This window comes from Lethenteron reissneri, chromosome 52 (assembly GCF_015708825.2).
Source record: "Lethenteron reissneri isolate LAM-NWPU_2019-01 chromosome 52, ASM1570882v1, whole genome shotgun sequence".
NCBI lineage: Eukaryota > Metazoa > Chordata > Hyperoartia > Petromyzontiformes > Petromyzontidae > Lethenteron > Lethenteron reissneri.
Genome location: NC_083830.1, coordinates 11,638,204 through 11,659,503, shown reverse-complemented (window position 1 = coordinate 11,659,503; position 21,300 = coordinate 11,638,204). Strand labels below are relative to the sequence as shown.

Genomic DNA, 21,300 nt, shown 5'->3' with positions numbered 1-21,300 from the left:
ACCCAGTTGTCTCCAGGCATTACCCAAGTGGATCCAGGTGTTACCTGGGTGTCTCTTGGTGTTATACAGGTGTGTCAGGGTGTTACCAAAGTGTATCTAGGTGTGTCCACGTGTGCTCAGATGTACCCAAGTGTGTCCGGGTGTGCCCAGGCATAACCTGGGTGTGCCCAGGTATACCCATGTGTACCTAGGTGTTACTCAGGTGTGTCCGGGTGTTACCCGGGTGTCTCTGGGCAGGCACACCTGTTTGGTGAGGCGGCTGTGCAGGTTGCTCTTCAGAAGCCATTGGTGTTGCAAGGCCCCCTTGGCACTCAGCCGCCACCTGATAAAGAGAGTGGTAGTGCAGCAGTTAGCGCAAATAGTTCAATTCCTCATCACTTCCATCATCAGTGCCGATTGTTATCTTATGGTGATTAGGATGTCTAAACTCTTCCTACCTCTCTCGATTTTTAAGCTGAGAGCTGGCATGGTTTTGTGAATTTATGAAAAATCCAGATACATGTGTAGTGACATCGCGGGATGTCACTGTGCAGTGCCGGCCCTGGAGAGGCACGGCGTGCGGTGTAAGGACATCGTGGACACCACAATGGTGTGGGTGTAGTACCAGCCCTAGAGGAACCTGGTGAGCGCTGATTGATAGCGCTGGATGGCACCACGCTTGGCATGCAGTGCCAGCCCTACAGGACAGGGTGTGGGAGTGCTGGCCGTAAGAATGAGGTTACTAAAGGCCATGGCACTCTGGTTGACCCGAGAGGACACGTGACCAGTTAAGTCTACAAAGGGGCCCAAGTGGGGGCTAGGGGTGGTCACGTGGTTGGGACCCAGATTCTTCCCGAGGATTCTGGAAGGTGGTCGTGGCAAAGGGCGGAGGCAGACACACCGCAGAGAATAGAAGTCGGGTCCCCAGAGGGACAGGCATTGTTGTTCATCCTGAAAAAACCTTCGTCTACGTTCTCCGCTCAACGAGTCTCCAACACGTGGACCCGGACCCGAGCTGCGGTCTCGGTCCGTAGTAGCTAGTGATGTTGTAATTAGTGTAGTTAGCCTGGTGGTCACCACCATAGGTTGTTATTTTGTTAAGGGGAAGTTACCCCGTGTGTTGGAGTTAAATAAATGTGTTGCCTCCAAGTCTACGTCTGCGACTCAGTTGAACTCACTACACATGTAATGTGGTGGGTTAAACCACGAGGTTATATGGGCATGTATTGCACCACACACCAGCTGTCAGCGTTCACCTCTTGAATTCCTATGGCAGGCACGAGTCTATCCATAGAACAATCACTGGTGACTTATCCACAAAGCGGTTCCCCATTTAGAGTATTGACCCCAAAGTATAATGGCCTGAGTCAACCCCCTCGCTCAAGCACTAAGCCACCCGGCCGGACAACACTGCCTCAACTCAAACACACGCACACACACATGCCCACGACCATGCAGACGAGCACGCACACCCACGCACACGTGCACAGGCACACTCGATTGCACACGCTCATGCACGTATAAGCGCACAAGTGTGCATGCGCACACATGGACACGCATACAACGTGCACATACAGACACGCGTAAACGCACGGACATGCATACACGCACACACTCAAAACGCACATATGCACGCGAATACGTGCACAGGCACACTGGAACGCACACATGCATGCACGCATACGCCCACACGCCTGCACGCGCACACACGGACACATGGACACACACACGGACACGCATACATGCACACACTCAAACGCGCACATGCACGCACACACGTGCACACGAGCACGTGCACACTCACCCCTTCCCCTTGACAAGGAGGTTCGTAATGAAGTCCTTTGCGTCTTCAGACACCTCGCTAAACACCTCCCCATCAAACTCCCAGTTGGAGGTAACGATGTTGTTCAGTGTCTCACTCTCATCTTCGCCCAGGAATGGAGAGAGGCCACTGAGGCTGGGACACATGGAGACAAGGGGGAAGTGGAGACAGCAACGCAGGACATGGGAGTCATGGGCAACACGGGGACGTGGCGACACAGAAACAGTGATATGTAATTTTCAAATAATCTTTAAATTAAATCTTGACTTAAAGCTTTCGTGACTGCAGGAATTCATACTCTTTGGGTCTTTCGGTTCTGTTGTGATCGAAACGTCGCAGCTTTTTGTTATTTTCTTTGAACCATCTATGTGACTCTACCGAAAGACCTAAAGAATATCAATTCCTGCAGTCACGACAGCTTTAACTAAAGATTGATATTCTTAGGTTTTTTCGGTAAAGTCACGTAGGTAAAACATTTAAATTAATAAAAGTAAAATAAAACAAATTAAAAATTTTGTTTTGACAGACAACTATTACAGGTTATTGATAGACAGCCAGTTTGTTGTTTTACCAGTTTTAGTTTTTACTTGCTTTCTTTTTTCACACTTTTGTTATGTATGCTAGGTGTTAGTTACAAACCGCACCTCTCCATAACAAAGGCTCAGTCCTTTGTTATGCAGTCTACTCTTGGTCTTAAGCCTCACCTTACCATATTAATAAAAAAGTGTGCCGTTCCTGGCCCTTCCCCCCTCAACCATTATATATACGGGGTAGTATTTCTTGTGATCTCTCATTTACTTGATACAGCTGTCGTGGCTGTGACGGTTCCACCTGAAGACGGAGGCTTGTGTTGCTTCCGAAACGTCGTGAATTTTTTTATGTTTTATTTTACTTTTATTAATTTAAATGTTTTACCTACGTGACTTTACCGAAAAAACCTAAGAATATGAATATTTAACTAAAGATTTAACCGCCTCAACGTGGAGGGTTTTCACAAAACTATTAGACCTTTTAACAAACTTCGAGACAAGAAGGCTCATCTGATCGAGTCGCTCACATTTCTGAACAGATGCCGCGACACAAAGGTAATACCGATCGCCTTTACACTGACATCTGCTGCTATCACATCTCCTAATGCTAAACGGATCTTGTTCAGGGCCGGCTTAGCCCTGATCTCAGAGAGAATAAGATTGCTCCGATTTGAACTAGATATTTTAGACAAGACTCTCTTGAAATCACACTTAACATTGACAGAAAAAATGTCTACATCTGAATGGGAACATGTAGGTTACATGTTAGCCTCTTCAGCTGCCTCAATGTCAGCTAAATGCAAAGATAACCTGATTTACAAGTTCAACCTCATTTCCAAGAAGAAGCCAGATTCACACGTAAAGAAAATAGACATTGACAAGATTGATATCAACCAGAGTAACAGTCTAGTTTCTGGCAGCCTAAAATCGGTTCTAGCTAAAGGGTTGAATTTCGCAGCCATCCCAGTGGTTGATATCATTGCCCAGGTCGATGTAGCCCTTAAGGGTTTGGGACACATCACTGCAGACGTGGCCGGATCAGAAATCGCAGCAATCCTCAACAACGCTAAGACACCTATCAGCAACGTCAGTAACGAAGAACGCTTTGAGCTGTCTCAAATAAAAAAAGAGAGATGACATCGTCATCCTCTCAGCCGAAAAGGGCAATGCCACAGTTATCATGGACAAAGCCACACACAATAACAGCATTCAGGACCTACTTAATGATGGTAGCTATACAAAAATTAAAAGAGATACCACCAATAGCCTCGTTACGAATACCAACAATATCATCACCGATTCGACATTTAATCGAACCAACCACGCGGTTTTCCTTAAAACCTTCTGCTGTTAGACCACCCAGATTGTATGGCTTACCAAAAATCCATAAAGAAGGTACACCCCTTCGTCCTATCGTCTTCACCATTGACTCACCCACCTACAAACTGGCCTGATTTCTGTCTGAAACCTTACAACCATTCACTGGTAAGACCACCTCAGCTGTACTTACCTCAGCTCACTTGGTATCGTTAATTAAGGACATATCACTATCTCCAGGTAATTTGCTCGTGAGTTTCGATGTATTCTCTTTGTTTACCAAAGTTACTGTGCTTGACACCGTTGCAATCATTGAAGATTTGGTCCAACAAAGACTGAATGCTGATGTACCGACCCGGGTGAGACACTGCCTCACCAACACTTACTTCACCTGGAATGTAACATTCTACAAACAAGTTGAAGGTACCCCAATGGGTTCTCCCTTATATCCAGTTGTAGCCAATGTTTTCATGGAAAAGTTTGAGACAGGTGCCATCCAGGCATCCACTCTACGTCCGTCCTTGTGGAAGAGGTACATAGATGACACATTCGTCATCTGGCCACATGGCCGACCAGCTCTGAACCAATCCTCAACCACATCAATTCCATACACCCAGCCATCAAATTCACCATGGAAGTGGAAAAGGATGGTAAGCTACCATTCTTGGATGTTTTAATCGAAAAGAGACCAGATGGCTCAATGGGACACTCTGTCGACAGGAAAGCCACCCATATGGATGCCTACATAAAACCGGACTCCCACCACCATCCATCTCAGAAGAATTCCCTCATGAAATCTCTACACCATAGAGCTCGATGCATGTTCGACCATCATCACCTAGCCAGTGAGCTGGAGCACATACACCAAGCTCTCAAGATGAATGGATATTCAGACTACACAATCCGTAAAGCTATCACCCCAACTTATTGGGAAATAACCATATGAGGACCACATCAAAACCATCACCTTGCCATACATATCAGGGGTCACCAAAAAGATTTCCAAAATCATGAACAAACACAAGATCCAGGTTCAATTTAACACAGCACGTAAAATTCGTGATCTGATCCCATCTGTGAAGGATGTGATCCCTGATATGCAATACCCCGGCGTCTACAAATAAGCTGTGTCTGTGGCAGTAGTTACATTGGGGAAACTAAGCGACATGTATCAGACCGTGTTCGTGAACATAAGGCAGATCTGAAACACTGTAGGACCAATACCTTAGCCGTGGCTGATCATTGTTTTAATGCGGTGGGCTCACACGAAATTGATTTCTCTAAGACGAAGGTACTTTGCAAACCCACTGACTATCAACAAAGATTCGTTCATGAAGCCATCCATATGTAGTGACATCGCGGATGTCACTGTATGGTGCAGGCCGTGCTATGTACTCACATCGCAGACACCACATATGTAGTAGCATCGTGCATGTCACCAAGTAATGCCAGCTCTAGCAAGGCACGGCGTGGATGCACCGTCATCGCGGACACCCCATAGGTGGGTGTAGTACCAGCCCTAGTGAGGGCTTGGTGGCACCACGCATGGCGTGCAGTGCTGTCTCCCACCGGAGGGAGTGGGAGAGTGTCAGCCCAGGGACAGGGTTACACTGGGCCATGGCAATCTGGTTGACCCCAAAGGCACGTGACCGGTAAAGTCTACAGCGGGCCCCCAAGTGGGGACTAAGGGGTGGTCACGTGTCCGGGGAAAGTTGTCTCGAGAAGAGTCGAGAGAGAGCCAGAGCTCTCTCGAAGGTGGGCGGGGCCAAGGGCGGAGCCGGCCCCGGCCCGGGAGCATGTAAGCCGGGTCACCGCAGGGACCGGGGTTCGTTGCTGCTACCGTCATCTGAAGATCTACGTTCTACATCCAGAAGAGTCTCTAACACTTGGTCCGGAACCCGAGCCGGGGTCCGGTCCATTGTAGCTAACTCCCAGTGTGTTAGTGTAGTTAGCCAGGTGGTGCACCACCCTAGGCTGTTATCTGGTAAAGGGGCAGCTACCCCTTTGTGTATTCGTGTTGGTGTAATAAATGTGTTGACTCTAAGACGTACGTCTGCGACTCAGTTGGGCCCATTACACATAAATACAGACACAGACACAATTGAAACTTAGAAGGTGGGTTCAAACGTGGCAATAATTGGAAGGACGTTATCAGCTAGTTTAAGTCATAACTGGCTGTGATGTTCCCCGTGGCTTCGGCTCTCCAATTTCACATCAACAAGTTGAATTTCTTGCGCCAACGTGGCCACCTACGGACGCTGACCTCTATGTCGTGGTGGCTCTGCGATCTCACATTAACATGCTCATCTCTCCCATTAACATGCTAATCTCTCACATTAACATGCTCATCTCTCACATTAACATGCTCATCTCTCACATTAACATGCTAATCTCTCACATTAACATGCTGATCTCTCACATTAACATGCTAATCTCTCACATTAACATGCTAATCTCACATTAACATGCTCATCTCACATTAACATGCTAATCTCTCACATTAACACGCTAATCTCTCACATTAACATGCTCATCTCACATTAACATGCTAATCTCTCACATTAACACGCTAATCTCTCACATTAACATGCTCATCTCACATTAACATGCTAATCTCTCACATTAACATGCTAATCTCTCACATTAACATGCTATTTCTCACATTAACATCACTAGCCCCGCCCACTTTGTTTATGACCCGAGGACTACACCCTATAAAACAGTCAGGAGCTTTCCTTCCTCTGATGATAATCACCTGTGTTGTGATCGAAATGTTCTAGTTTAGTTTTTTCTTTGAGCCATCTACGTGACTGTATCGAAAGACCCAAAGAATAATAATCTTTAAATTCTGACGGTGATTCCGGCAAACAATGGCCTAGGTTATTGAACGGTCTTCAAATGACGTTACGGGATCTTTAACGTCCACTGTGAAGTGGACATCGAGGAGCATTTTGCGGTCGATATGCACCGCGGTATTGACCGTGGTGGCCGGCCAGCTTGAAATTGCAACCCTCTGTAACGAGCAGTGAGCGGGGTGACTGCTCGTGCTGCATCAACCAGGGCCGTGGTGTCACCACTGCACGTTTAAAAAGCGTCCTGCTCGAGTTTTGTTACACAGTCGCCGGAGCAAAATGGGCCTTAAGGAGTAAAACGTTAAGCGGCCAGCATCAAAGAGACTCACAAAGTTGTAATGGATAAAGAGTGGTGGAAGAGGTTTCTTGAAGTGAGCAAAGCCATTGGCAACCGAGAGAGCGGGAAGAGCTTTCGTGACTGCAGGAATTCATATTCTTTGGCTCTTTCGGTAAAGTCACGTAGATAGGTTGAAAGAAAAAACTATGACGTTTCGATCACAACACAAGCGATCATCATCAGGAGGAAAAAAGAGTAAAGCTGCTGAGGAAGACTATTTTAAAGGTTTAGAATGGGTGTAGCCCAAGGGTCATAAACAAAGTGGGCAGGGCTAGTGATGTTAATGTGAGAGATTAGCATGTTCATGTAAGATCGGAGGACGCCGTCCAAGACGGCACATAGGTGGCTATGTTAATGTGAGAGATGAGCAAACTACCTCAAGAAAGCCACCGTGGAAGGAATGGCCACAGCCAAGAACCACAAGATGGGCTGGTGGGAATGCAGTGGATCCAGCACCGGGGGTGAGATGAGAGCGTGCTCGAGAACGTTGTGGAAACGCCGCACAGCGGTCGCACACAAGAATGAGCTCTTATGCTTCAATAACCTTGCTCAACCCAGGACACGCATTCACTTATCCATTACAGCTCCGATAGTGCTGTGTGCTTGCTGGCCACTTGCGCTTGGTTATTTCGACAAACGGAGATGTTTTTTCTAGTTTGAAGCGAATGCTTGTGTAGCGTCATTGACAAGCATTATATATAGCGTCATCGTTAGGCATTGTATATACTCACCTGTAGTAGCAGACATGCGTCCATAGGGGGTGGTAACTCAGGATGGGTAGGATGAGTCGGGCCGTTGGGACACTAGGTTCTCCCAGCCCCAACAGAGGAGTTGGGGGATATTCCAGAGCCCCCTAAAGAGTTCCAGAAGGAGGGCCATGGCCAGGGGCGGAGAGACCCTGGCACGAGTATAAAAGCCGGACCTCTGGACGAGTCCGGCAGTCTTCGTCAAGCTGAAGAAAGAAGACCAGCTCGGCGAGGACCCTGGAAACCCCCAGACCCGACGTCCTTCTAAGGGCCGGGGCTGTAGTGGGCCAGTGGTCGGGACCCATGGACCTTGGCTGGGTCGGGTCAGATAGCCTCCCCTTAGGTCCCCTTAGCCGGAGAGTGGAGAGTACTAGCCCCAGTGACAGGACACGCTAGCCCGGAGGGTTGAGAGTACTAGCCCCAGTGACAGGACACGCTAGCCCGGAGGGTTGAGAGTACTAGCCCCAGTGACAGGACACGCTAGCCCGGAGAGTTGAGAGTACTAGCCCCAGTGACAGGACACGCTAGCCCGGAGGGTTGAGAGTACTAGCCCCAGTGACAGGACACACTAGCCCGGAGGGTTGAGAGTACTAGCCCCAGTGACAGGACACACTAGCCCGGAGGGTTGAGAGTACTAGCCCCAGTGACAGGACACACTAGCCCGGAGGTTGAGAGTACTAGCCCAGTGACAGACACTAGCCCGGAGGGTTGAGAGTACTAGCCCCAGTGACAGGACACGCTAGCCCGGAGAGTTGAGAGTACTAGACCCAGTGACAGGACACGCTAGCCCGGAGGGTTGAGAGTACTAGCCCCAGTGACAGGACACGCTAGCCCAGAGGGTTGAGAGTACTAGCCCCAGTGACAGGACACGCTAGCCCAGAGGGTTGAGAGTACTAGCCCCAGTGACAGGACACGCTAGCCCGGAGGGTTGAGAGTACTAGCCCCAGTGACAGGACACGCTGGCCCGGAGGGTTGAGAGTACTAGCCCCAGTGACAGGACACGCTAGCCCAGAGGGTTGAGAGTACTAGCCCCAGTGGTAGGACACGCTGGCCCGGAGGGTTGAGAGTACTAGCCCCAGTGATAGGACACGCTAGCCCAGAGGGTTGAGAGTACTAGCCCCAGTGACAGGACACGCTGGCCCGGAGGGTTGAGAGTACTAGCCCCAGTGACAGGACACGCTGGCCCGGAGGGTTGAGAGTACTAGCCCCAGTGGTAGGACACGCTGGCCCGGAGGGTTGAGAGTACTAGCCCCAGTGACAGGACACGCTAGCCCGGAGAGTTGAGAGTACTAGCCCCAGTGACAGGACACGCTAGCCCGGAGGGTTGAGAGTACTAGCCCCAGTGACAGGACACGCTGGCCCGGAGGGTTGAGAGTACTAGCCCCAGTGACAGGACACGCTAGCCCAGAGGGTTGAGAGTACTAGCCCCAGTGACAGGACACGCTAGCCCGGAGGGTTGAGAGTACTAGCCCCAGTGACAGGACACGCTAGCCCGGAGAGTTGAGAGTACTAGCCCCAGTGACAGGACACGCTAGCCCGGAGAGTTGAGAGTACTAGCCCCAGTGACAGGACACGCTAGCCCGGAGGGTTGAGAGTACTAGCCCCAGTGACAGGACACGCTAGCCCGGAGAGTTGAGAGTACTAGCCCCAGTGACAGGACACGCTAGCCCGGAGAGTTGAGAGTACTAGCCCCAGTGACAGGACACGCTAGCCCGGAGGGTTGAGAGTACTAGCCCCAGTGACAGGACACGCTGGCCCGGAGGGTTGAGAGTACTAGCCCCAGTGACAGGACACGCTAGCCCAGAGGGTTGAGAGTACTAGCCCCAGTGACAGGACACGCTAGCCCGGAGGGTTGAGAGTACTAGCCCCAGTGACAGGACACGCTGGCCCGGAGGGTTGAGAGTACTAGCCCCAGTGACAGGACACGCTAGCCCAGAGGGTTGAGAGTACTAGCCCCAGTGGTAGGACACGCTGGCCCGGAGGGTTGAGAGTACTAGCCCCAGTGATAGGACACGCTAGCCCAGAGGGTTGAGAGTACTAGCCCCAGTGACAGGACACGCTGGCCCGGAGGGTTGAGAGTACTAGCCCCAGTGACAGGACACGCTGGCCCGGAGGGTTGAGAGTACTAGCCCCAGTGGTAGGACACGCTGGCCCGGAGGGTTGAGAGTACTAGCCCCAGTGACAGGACACGCTGGCCCGGAGGGTTGAGAGTACTAGCCCCAGTGATAGGACACGCTGGCCCGGAGGGTTGAGAGTACTAGCCCCAGTGACAGGACACGCTGGCCCGGAGGGTTGAGAGTACTAGCCCCAGTGGTAGGACACGCTAGCCCGGAGGCTATACCTCCCCAGGTATCGGGTAGAGGGGCCACTACCCCTCTGTGTCAGGGACCCGTGTATCACGCAGTTGTATTAAATAAACGTGTTGCCTCAAGTGATCCGTCTCCAGTCTTCTTGGACCCACTACACTTGTATAAAGTATAATATAATAATAGCCTCTATTTGATACAAGTACCTCAAAGTGCTGTACGTAAAAATGTAACGACACTCTAAATCCCGAATGGACCAAAGAAGGGGATTCCACAATCGCGGAGAGTCTCTCTAAGCAGATAAAAGACTTCCACAGACAAGCACAAATCATCATAAATCATAAACCAATCCACTGTTTGTTTGTGTTGAGCCAATGCTGCTGAAATGATGCCTTCCCAGAAGAGATGCATATAGAATGGCTTGCCTTTGGCGATGTTACCCTCGCTGAGGGTCGGACGCTTAGCAGGAAGCGAATTGTCAAGAAAACGGCTTCAACATCACTGTTTAGAAACACGATCGTTGACAAGAAAGAATTTATAAAAACTGAAGAGTGCACAATTGGGGGAGGGAAATATGTGTGCTCAGAATGACATTGCGAGGTAGGAAGAGGAGCACACGAATCATAGAACACACTTAGGCTCAGGACTTCGTCAAAACGTCCGAGAAAAGTGAGCCGGCTTGGGCGGAACACGCCATGGGCTACAAGGTATTATGGCCGACACTGAATAATAATGGGGCAGTGGTGGCCAAGGACCTGCATTGCCAGGGGTTTTAATGCCAATTTCTGCTCTCACGCTCCCGCTTGTGCCACCTTTGTCCCCCGAGCTCTGCATGACGTGGCAATCATTCTCCAAAGCGCCCCACGTGATGCTCGTGTGCGCTCACAGCATGTAGGTGATGACTCCCACGCTCCACATGTCGGTCGGGAAAGACACAAACTCATAGTTGACGACTTCAGGTGCCAGGAATTCAGACGTCCCAAAGCTGACCTTCAGCTTCTCCCGTGGCTTGTACCTTTATACACGCGCATGCACGCACACACGTAGTCTTACAGTCTGATGGGGCAAACACTGGCACTGCACACATACGCATGCAACACAACTTCGAAGCCACTGTGAGCGAGAGAATGCGAGTTAGCGACCAAGAGGGTTCACGTGTCAAGAGGTTTCACATAATCGTGGATAAGTAATCGTGATTTAGTGATCACAAGCGATTGTCAGCAAGCAATCAAGGGTGGGGGGGGAGGGGATGGGCTGACTTACCTGCGTGCAAGTCCAAAGTCAATTATCTTAATCTGGTAGCCCCATCTACTCAAGCACAAGATGTTTTCTGGCTGGAAAAGACAGAGAAGATGGGTAATGGGTGTGAGAGTGTGTGGGGTGGCAAGGGGGGAAGTTGCACACCCTACTGCCCCCCCCCCCCCCCCCCCACACAATGTCTCTCCTGGGCTCCAAAGCTCTCAAGGTCCCCTTGGTTACTCCAGCCACAGGTCCAACCTTGGCTACCTTGCCTTTGTTCCTACGCACTTGAAGCATTCAGGATAAACGCGTGGGAATGAGGGGGCATCACTTGTATGATGGGGCTACTTAAGCACTCTGAACGTGCTGGGAAGGTAATGGAGAGGCAAGGTAAGTCATATCAGCCTCAGGAAGGCCTGAAAGATTAGGGATGGCCAGGGATGTCAAGAAAAGCCTTGGGAAAGCCAGAAAAACCCAGAAAATACCAGTATTTTGGAGATGGACAAACATGCCTGGCAAGATTCAATGAGCATCAGTGAAGGCCTGGGAAAGCCAAAAAGAGGTGAGAGATGTTTAAGAATTGCAAACAAGATGCAGGGAATGGCAGGGAACATGCCCCAAGATGATCTTGGAAGCTAGATACATACAAACATCGCAAGTAAGTTTACAGTTGGCAAGGGAAGGTCAGGGAAATTGCAAAAGGTCAGGAAGTCACAGAGAGGCCTAAAAGATGCCCATGAATGCCAGGGAAGAACCAGGAAAACTCATGGAAGGTTAAAACAGATCTCAAGATGGCCTGCGAGACAACAAAAAGGTCAGGGAATGCTAGGAAAGTACAGTGTAGGTCAAATACATCAAGACCGTACTGTGCCAGATTTCGATACAAAAACATCTTCTGCCACCCGGACACAGATCATGCCACTTCGCAGGACCGTCCAGGTCAAATGCGACACGAAAACAAAAACCAAACAAGGTGAGTGTCGTCCAGAGGAGGCCGCGGGAGGCCCGGCACCTTGAGGTCGAGGTGCAGGATATACTGCTGGTGCATGTAGTGCACTCCCTCGCAGATCTGCCGCACGAACAGCACGGTGTCGAGCTCGGAGAGCCCGCTCTGGTCGATGATGCGGTTGAAGAGCTCTCCGCCCTCCACACTGCACGAGAGCGAGCGCCGTCATGAGTACGACTGGTGAGCGATACCCTGGCTCGGCGGTAGCAGCTGTGTGGTTATGGTCGACTGCTCACATTTCAACATCAATCGACATTTTCTGATAAGGCGTAACAAAGACAATGGTCGGCAACCTGTGGCTCCGGAGCCACGTGTGGCTCTTTAAGGACTGCTTCGTGACGTTATTTTTTAAGGACCGCTATCTGGTATTCACATGCATTGCAACTCTTGAAATATTTCGTTTTTTTTACCGAACTTGAAAAAATATTATCTTGCTATTTTGGTTTCCGACCCCAGCACCATGCACGCCTGGCCACCTTTGTTTCCCCAGTGCTAACGTTGAACACACTGCATCGGGTGCTCAATTCAGTTAGAGTTAGTAGGTAGCCATCTTGGCCACTGCCAATGATGTCACCGATCCTGCCCATCACCTCCTTCCCTTTGCCAGAATCTGCAGACGTCGCGCAATGGACGCCTGACCTTTTATTTCATCAGAGTATTTCACCTGGACGATCCCTTGAGATGGGACCAGGGAGTGCAGAGTTTGAATGACACACAGGAAAACAAAGACAAAGATCCCCCCGTATAAGGTGAACATACGATTGGGGCAAGTGCTGCTCGCGAGCACCTATGAAGGCCGGCAAGGCACACGAGGGGGTTGGTGGCCGTCACCACGCCCGGCTGCCTTTGTCTCCACAATGGCGATATTTACACACCATACCAGGTATTCATTTTAGGCTGAGTCGACCTCGGGGAGGACACAGAACCGGTTTAGATAATCGTCACTGGTGGTGGCCGTGAGCGCGAATCGAATTCGGGTCGCCGGGTTTGTAGCACAGCGCACTAACCACTACACTACCGCTCTCCATACATCACAAATACGTAATGACATGCACACACACACATTTCATATATACTGTATACCCTGTTGTAACTCTACCCTCTTGTAGTCTCATGTAGCTACACGCCGACAGTGTCACCCAGAATGGCTCGGAAGTTCAGTTCACTCCTGGTACTCACTACTCCATGATGAGGGTGATGTCCGAGCGAGACTCGTAGGCATCGAAGAGCTGCACGAGGTTGACGTGGTTCAGTTGGTTCATGATGTTGATCTCATTCTTTACCTCCTCCTGCGGAAACACGCGGAGACAATGTGTATGTATGTTGAACTTATTTTGCTCCGCAAGCAGACGGCTGTACTGATTGGAGGTGCAACATCAAATCCACGTGTGAGCGTGCGCGGTGCGATAACGGGTTCTCGCTCACAGCACTCGCCCCAACGGTCGGGCGGCGAGCGCGAGGATGGGCGTGGTTCACGTTCCCCGCGAGGCTGCGAGTGGTACCTTCTCCTTGGGGCTTTTCACGCGGATGACCTTGGCTGCCAGCGTCAGTCCCGACGACTTCTCCTGGCACCTCATCACCCGGCCAAAGCGGCCTCTGCGCACACACACGGCAGTAGTTCTATGGATAGACCCGCCCTCGCCGTAGGAATGTGGATTTCCACCACTGGCTCAGAGCTGTAAATGAGAGATCAGCGCCATTACAATGCTCATTTGTGCAGGAAACCGCTTTGGTGCATTGTGAGGAATGGAGTTAGGAATAAGCTAGATAATATTATCTCGTCAAATAAAGAAGCCAACTCACCCTCCCAGGACGTCCGAGTGGCTGAGGGAGAAGTAGGTTCCCACGGTGATGGAACGGGGAGACACGATGCGGTGATCGAAGGGAGCAGGGGGGGGTGGAGAGTCTTCTGTGGAAGTCACAACATGTTGGCAAATCAGCCAATGATATGAACCTTAGAATATTTAGCAATTATCTTTCAATCAATGGTCTTCACCTTTCCCACAGAGCAAACCTGGTCATATTCTCAGTCAGCCTAGGTCTGTAAAACCTGTACAGTGTAATGCAGAATAGGTATCAGATATCGGCACAAATCAATCCCTGTCACGTGAACACAGATACTCGTTCCAAGACTGTCCAAATGGAATTTTTTTTTATTCAAAACTCTCACAGCAAACAGTGCAACAGCAGGTGTCAATGAATGGGCCCACAGTATGATGCTCCGGAACTAGTTTTGAAATCCCTTCAGATTGAACCCCAATACCCCCACTGAGCGTCGTGAAGTAACCGGTGACCGGAACGAAACCAACTCGCTACCAGTGGAGAACCCGGTTTGATTCCGGGCATCTATAGCCTGGATGCAGAACCTGGGAAACTCATCGACGCTGGTTCCATGGGCATTGCTGACACGGCCATTTTACGAGCTGCCCGATTCACATGGCTATTTTCACCACTGCTATTCGATTTCACGCGCAGGAACTCGGGGGTAATATTATTCGTCATTGAATCTCAGGTTCGGCCACACGTCGACCTGGCCACGTTTGTGTCATAAGACCCTCCTCCACCCCCCGACACAGCCAAACTAACTTCGTGGATTGTGATTCCGACTTCCTGCATCTCGTCCTGATGATGCTTGGTGCTGTTTCAAGCAAAACGTCGCCAATATGACCGCTGCTGAATCTCGCTGTGAGAATCCTAACCGTGAGGTAAAACAACATCGATTGGCACCTTGTTAAACACCTGTACACCGCTTGGCTATTTAATTATTTTGGTTGTGTCAGGTGGTGGACTGTCTCATGACACCAATTTTGGCAAATCATTAAGTAGCCAAACCCAAACATCTATTGTGAATAATGTTCACATCAATTACCGTAACCACTCACCGCAAAGAGGACATCACAAACTTACCGATGATGGCTGGTACAGGCGGCTCTGCTGGAACCTCCTCCTCATCCTCCTCTTCACCCCCTGCCGGTCCCTCTGCTCCCTCCTCCTCCTTCTCCACCCTCGCTTTCTTCGCCTCCACCTCCCTCCCCCCCACGGCACCGTGTTTCTTGCTGGCAGATCCCTGGATCTCTCCTCCACTCTCCTCCTCCATGTCCTCTTCGTTCAAAGCGCTCTCTCCTCCAGCACCCTCTTCATCTTCAGCTGCCACGGCAACCCCAATTTCTTCAGTTTCCGTGTTTACATCCATCTCCGCATTGCTCTCCTCGGCCGTCTTGCCATCCTCCGATGACCTAGTTACCTTGGTTACCTCTGTCACCTCCGTTTCCTCGGTTACTTCTGGCATTATCTTTGCTTCAGCAACCTCGGTCACCAGCTTAGCCATGGTTACGCCCGGTGCCTTGGTTACCTTATTTACTTCTAGAACATGGGTCACCTCGCCTTTTTTCACTTTAGTTACCTTCACTGCCACATTGACGGCTATTTGCTTAGTTACCTTGGAGACCAGAGCTGCATTATCCTTCGCCTCAGTTTTCACGATAACCTCAGTTGCCTCAGTTACCTCTATCACCTTGATGACCTTTGTTTCCAAAGTTACGCCACATGCCTCGCTTGCCTTGGCGACATTACCCTTCCGAGCAACCACAGCTGTCACGGTTACCCCCTCCGGCCTGGCGCTGTCAGATGAGGCATCCACCCTGGCGCTGTCACTGGAGGAATTCTCACGCTCATCGTCAGAGTCGTCGCCTTTCTCTGTCCCAGACTCCTCATCCACAGACCCTTCTCCCTCCTCATCCTCCTCTTCAGTCACTGCCTCTTCCTCATCATCTTCTTCTGTCACCGCCTCTTCACCATCGTCCTCCTCTTCTGTCACTACATCTTCATCCACCTCCTCTTCTTCCCCCTCCTCTTGCTCCTCACTCTCCGAGCTAGCAATGGTCACTCCCATCTCCTGGTCATGCTTTACCCAACCACTATTGTCACAACCACCACCATCGTCGTCACCATTGCTGCCTCTCTTCCCCATGTCTTCTGACACTGCCTCACCAGACACGCTCTTTGCTTGTCTTCTCTGTCCCGCCTCCTCCTCCTTCTTCTCCTCATCACTGCTTCCTTTCCTCCCGGTCTCTTCCTCCCCTGCTGTCGACTCTTCATCCTGCAGAATAAAGTCACACGAGCACCCCACTGCAGCGACTCTGAGCATCCTGTATCTCGGCTCACTCATCTCAGTCTAGTCAAGGGGTCCTCTTGCAGTGCAAGACGAGCGAAGGCCTCAAAGAAAAGACTAATTCGAGAGAATATTCAGAAGAGGGCTCTTGAGAAACGTACGTGTGGTGGTGCATTGCCGCATGCAGCCCCTACAGGATTATTGGCAGGCCGAGTGGTTATATTGGCAGTGTGTCGACCACTCACCTGCCCTCGCTCCATGGTGACACTTTTGTCCGTCGTTTTCCTCCCCATGCCTTGTGCAGGAGCAGGCTTCCACAAAGAAGCCTCGGATACATTAAAGCTGCCTTCTGCCAACACCACCTCCTCAATCCTGCCGCTGCTGATCCTGCTACTACTGCTGATGCTGGTAGAACTATTGGCAGCACTACTGATAACTTTGCTGGTACTGCTGGCAGTGCTACTAAGAACGTTGCTGGTGCTGCTGGTGCTACTGCCAGCGCTACTGGGAACTTTTCTGGTGCTGCTGGTGCTGGTAGTAGTACTGGCAGCACTAGTGAGACCATTGCTGGTGCTACTGGTGCTACTGGTAGCGCTACTGGGAACTTTTCTGGTGCTGCTGGCGCTAAGGGCAGTGCTATTGGGAACTTTGCTGGTGCCGTTGGTGCTACTTGCAGCGCTATTGGGAACTTTGCTGGTGCTGGCAGTAGTACTGGCAGTAGTACTGGCAGCGCTACTGAGAATCTTGCTGGTGCTGCTGGCGCTACTGGCAGCGCTATTAGGAACTTTGCTGGTGCTGTTAGTAGTAATGGCAGTACTATTGGGAACTTTGCTGGTGCTGCTGGCACTATTGGCAGCGCTATTAGGAACTTTGCTGGTGCTGGCAGTAGTACTGGCAGTAGTACTGGCAGCGCTACTGAGAACCTTGCTGGTGCTGCTGGCGCTACTGGCAGCGCTATTGGGAACTTTGCTGGTGCTGCTGGTGCTATTAGTAGTAATGGCAGTACTATTGGGAACTTTGCTGGTGTTGCTGGTGCTACTAGAAGCGCTACTTGGAACTTTGCCGGTGCTGCTGGTGCTACTGGCAGTGCTATTGGGAATTTTGCTGGTGCTACTGGAAGTGCTACCGGGAACTTTGCTGGTGCTGCTGGTGCTGCTGGTGCTACTGGTAGCGCTATTGGGAACTTTGCCGGTGCTGCTGGTGCTACTGGCAGTGCTATTGGGAATTTTGCTGGTTCTGCTGGTAGTAGCACTTGCAGCACTAGTGAGACCCTTGCTGGTGCTGCTGGTGCTACTGGCAGCACAACTGGGAACTATGCTGGTGCTGCTGGTGCTACTGGAAGCGCTACCAGGAACTTTGCTGGTGATGTTGGTGCTACTGGTAGTGCTACTGGGAACTTTGATGATGCTACTGGCAGCACTACCACCGTTAATGCCACCGGTGCCGGCTGTTGAGACCACGGCAGTCAGTGGTCCATCGTCGCGTCTAGGCCCCGCGATGGCCGGGTGAGCGGCCTCGCTGCATCTCTCCGGGGCTTTCCTGGCGAGGGAAAACCTCTCTGGGGGTTTCCTGCAGCCTGCACGGCACCACAGGTGGAGGGGGGGGGGGTGTCGAGAGGTGGGGGGTTCAGGTTGAAATTATGCGGCCCGAGTTTGAGACGCGGCGGCGGCGCGATTGTGGTTCGTGCCGGCCGAGCGTCGCTCTGCCATGCCGGCGGGGGGTCAGAGCGGTGGAGGGGGGGGGGGGGGCTCACCATCGGGGCTGAGGGTGCTGCGTCTCTGCAGGTCGGTCCCGTCACCCGGTCGGTACGCGTCGTTCCCGATGTCTCCAGTGCGGTTCGTCTGCAAGGGAGCGCAGACGAGGGTACGGGGCGTTAAGCGAGCGCTGCCTTAAGGCCGGATCGGCGGGACGCATGTGGCGGTGGTGGGCACCCCAGATGCGTTGCGCTCGTCTTTACTGCACCACCTGAAAGACGCATCTTAGTAGAATGTCTCTGCTGGAAGATCCCTGAGGTAGAGGCGTCTCGTGTGCAGAGTGTTCCAGGTGTCAAGTGACAAACGTAGCAAACACGTCGAGTATTTCTGTTTGGTGTTTTAACCTCTTAACGCCTCTTTTATTACCAGAAAGGGTCAAACCTATTCTTACACGTAGAGTGTTTGGCTGCTATAAATGTCTATGTAGTGATAGGCCACTTCGTTGAGCTATCATTTGTGATAGCCAGGTCGCTTCTGAATAAGAGTTGTATCGTAGCTCAGTGGTCCTTTACCTGGTCAATAAAAAAAAGTTGTATTATTCGTTGTAACGTACCAACACGTGTACAAAGACACCCACATACAGAGCAAATACGCGTGTACACTACTCACCCGTATACAAGTGTAGTGGATCCATATTCTTTGGTATGGATTCAACTGAGTCGCAGACGTACTTCTTGGAGGCAACACATTTATTTACACCAACATATTAACACAAAGGGGTTACTGCCCCTTTACCAGATAACCTATGGTGGTGGACCACCAGGCTAACTACGCTAGTTACTGGGAGTAGCTACAACGGACAGGACCCTGACTTGGGTCCTTGTACACGTGTTGGTGACTTATTCTCTTCTCTTGGACATAGAATGTAGATAGATCTTCAGATGACAACAGCAACGCAGCGCCCCAGTCCCTGTGGGGACCCGGTTTATATGCTCCTGGGACGTGGCTGGCCCCGCCCTTGGCCACAACCACCTTCGAGAAACCTCATGGAGTTTCTCGACCCTTCCCGTAGGATCTCACCCTGACACGTGACCACCCCCTAGCCCCCGCCGGGGGCCCTTGTGTAGATATTACTAGTCACGTGCCTTCCAGGGTCAACCAGAGTGCCATGGCCCAGGGTAACCTCATCCCATGGCTGACACTCTCACACTCCCGCCACGTGTGGTGCCACTGAGTGCTATCCCAGCGCACACCGAGCCCCCTCTAGGGCTGGTACTGCACCCACCCACGGGGTGTCTGCGATGACAATGCATCGCACGCCGTTCCTCGCTAGAGCCGGTATTATTCAGTGACATTCATGATGTCACTACATACCAGTGACGTGCGGTGAGGTCAATGGCTGGGGAGGCACTGGCTCGTGTCAGAGCCAGATTCACACACTAAGGGGGCGTGGCCTCACTGAGGGGGGCGTGTTAGACACGTCCCCCTCAGTGAGGCAGATGTGATAGCTGCCTCCCCTGGTGCTTTTTTATTGCAGTTTCATGACAAGACCAGCGAGCCTAAATATCTTTATACACATACGTGAAATAAGTTACCTGGAATATGGAAGGCGAGGACATTAAATGAAGGGGTCTACAAATATTACTTTGGAAACATACTGAGATAGTAACAGGCACGCGCTTATTGCCCGCGCTCCATCCAGTTACTGAGGGGTTGCGCAATCAGAGGGGAGGCTGAGCTCGTCGCTGCCTCACCTCTCGTCTCTTCATGTATTTGCAGCGGAGCTCCACAAATTCGGCGATTTTGACTATAAAAATTATTGGAATCGTACAGAAATGACATTTATAACACAGATCAGTGGAAAATCTTAATATTTATTTTATTTGATTATTCTTTTTTTTCTACTTTTCGTAACAGCTATTTTCATTGGAGTATGACAGGTGAGGCTCTGCCTCCTCTGCCTCACCTGACCGCACGTCCCTGCTACATAGGTGATGTCAGCGATGTGAGTACATCGCACGCCGTGCCTTTCTAGGGCCGGCACCACACAGTGACATCTGGGATGTCACTACACGTACACACACACTTTAATTAATTAATTACCATGTTCCTTTTAAATTGAATTGACCTCAGCAAATACGAAACCTTGTTTGTATTATTTACTTGTTTGTATTGTGCCCGGCTGACAGCTCAAATTAAGCCCGAGGTAGTGGGAGTGCTGATCTCCTGTTTACAGCCCCAAGCCAATGGTGGAAATTCCACATTGCTGTGATACGGATGAGTATATCCGGAACACAACCCCCACCCAGAAGTCGACCTCGCAACCTATGTTTCCACGGTGGCTAGGAGATGTTAACGATCTCGCCTGATATACAGGAGGTCGTGGGTTCGATCCCGACACTGACGCCTGCTGCTGTATAATTGGACTTTGTGTTTCTCTCTCTCCCCGTGGTCGCGCGGATTTTCATCAGGGTCCACCGGGTTTTCCCTTCACATTTAGAATGAACATCACGAGTTTAGAGCTATGTGGCTGCTATAAATGTCCACGCAAGAAGCTACTTCGTTGAGCTTTCATTTGTGGTGGCCGCGTCGCTTCTCAAAAAAAAATGTCCAGGTTTAGTTTGAAGCTTTCACCCGCGAGCCACTCTCCCTGACGCGTGGCGGCGACGAAAGCGCCGCGGGATTTTGGTGAGGCAACGCGAGGCCGAGCGGCGGGCAGCCCCCGCGTGTCTCTCGCTTCTCCCCGAGCCCCGAGGGCACAGACGCGGCTGGCACGGACGACGGCAGCCGTGGCAGGAGGCTGCCACCCAACCCGACCTTCTCGGGTGCCCGCTCCGTGTGCCGCCGCCGCCGCCGCCACGGGAGACGGCCGAGTGGACGGTGGCCGCTGCCCGCACCGCGAGTCCCCGCAGGCTGCGACCTGCCCGGCGATTCAATCGAGAAAACGTGAAGTGTGAATCCATAAACAGATGGGCAGAGGTCACCGTGGAGGCCACCACAAAGGCAAAGCTCTCCCGTGTAGCCTCAACAGACTGTTGTGGCATGTGTTGTTAGCGAGTAGCACCTGCCACGGCCGGCACAAAGTGGGTGGCCAACATCACGCCCGGCCGCCTTTGTCTCCCCAGTGGCGATATTTACACACCGCACCAGGTACTCATTTGAGGCCGAGTCGACCTAGCGGAGGCCCATGACTGGTACAGATAATCGTCATCGGTGTTGGCCGTGAGGGGTATCAAACTCCGGTCGCCGGGTCCGTAGTGCAGCGCGCGAACGGCTGCACCACCGCCACCACGGACCCCACGCCACCCGCATGTCGAGACCCGCGTGACCAGCGTGACATGTCGTTCACCGCTTTGCCGCA

General features: G+C 51.4%; 1 protein-coding gene across 4 annotated transcripts in view; it reads right to left on the bottom strand.

Annotated features, from left to right (window-relative positions):
- Positions 1–21,300, bottom strand: part of LOC133356005 (serine-rich adhesin for platelets-like) — a 39,904-nt gene that overhangs the window by 5,454 nt on the left and 13,150 nt on the right. For 3 of the 4 annotated variants that reach the window (XM_061573489.1, XM_061573485.1, XM_061573486.1), the window contains exons 2-12: positions 17,999–18,086; positions 16,491–17,821; positions 15,042–16,233; positions 13,938–14,043; positions 13,637–13,730; positions 13,314–13,423; positions 12,141–12,279; positions 11,153–11,223; positions 10,776–10,904; positions 1,784–1,936; positions 244–322 (exon numbers count right to left, since the gene is read on the bottom strand). In XM_061573489.1, the coding sequence (XP_061429473.1) occupies positions 244–322; positions 1,784–1,936; positions 10,776–10,904; positions 11,153–11,223; positions 12,141–12,279; positions 13,314–13,423; positions 13,637–13,730; positions 13,938–14,043; positions 15,042–16,233; positions 16,491–17,821; positions 17,999–18,086 (3,492 nt within the window). Of the gene's footprint in view, positions 1–243; positions 323–1,783; positions 1,937–10,775; positions 10,905–11,152; positions 11,224–12,140; positions 12,280–13,313; positions 13,424–13,636; positions 13,731–13,937; positions 14,044–15,041; positions 16,234–16,490; positions 17,822–17,998; positions 18,087–20,756; positions 20,860–21,300 lie in introns of all 4 variants that reach the window. The other variant, XM_061573487.1, reaches the window with a different exon arrangement.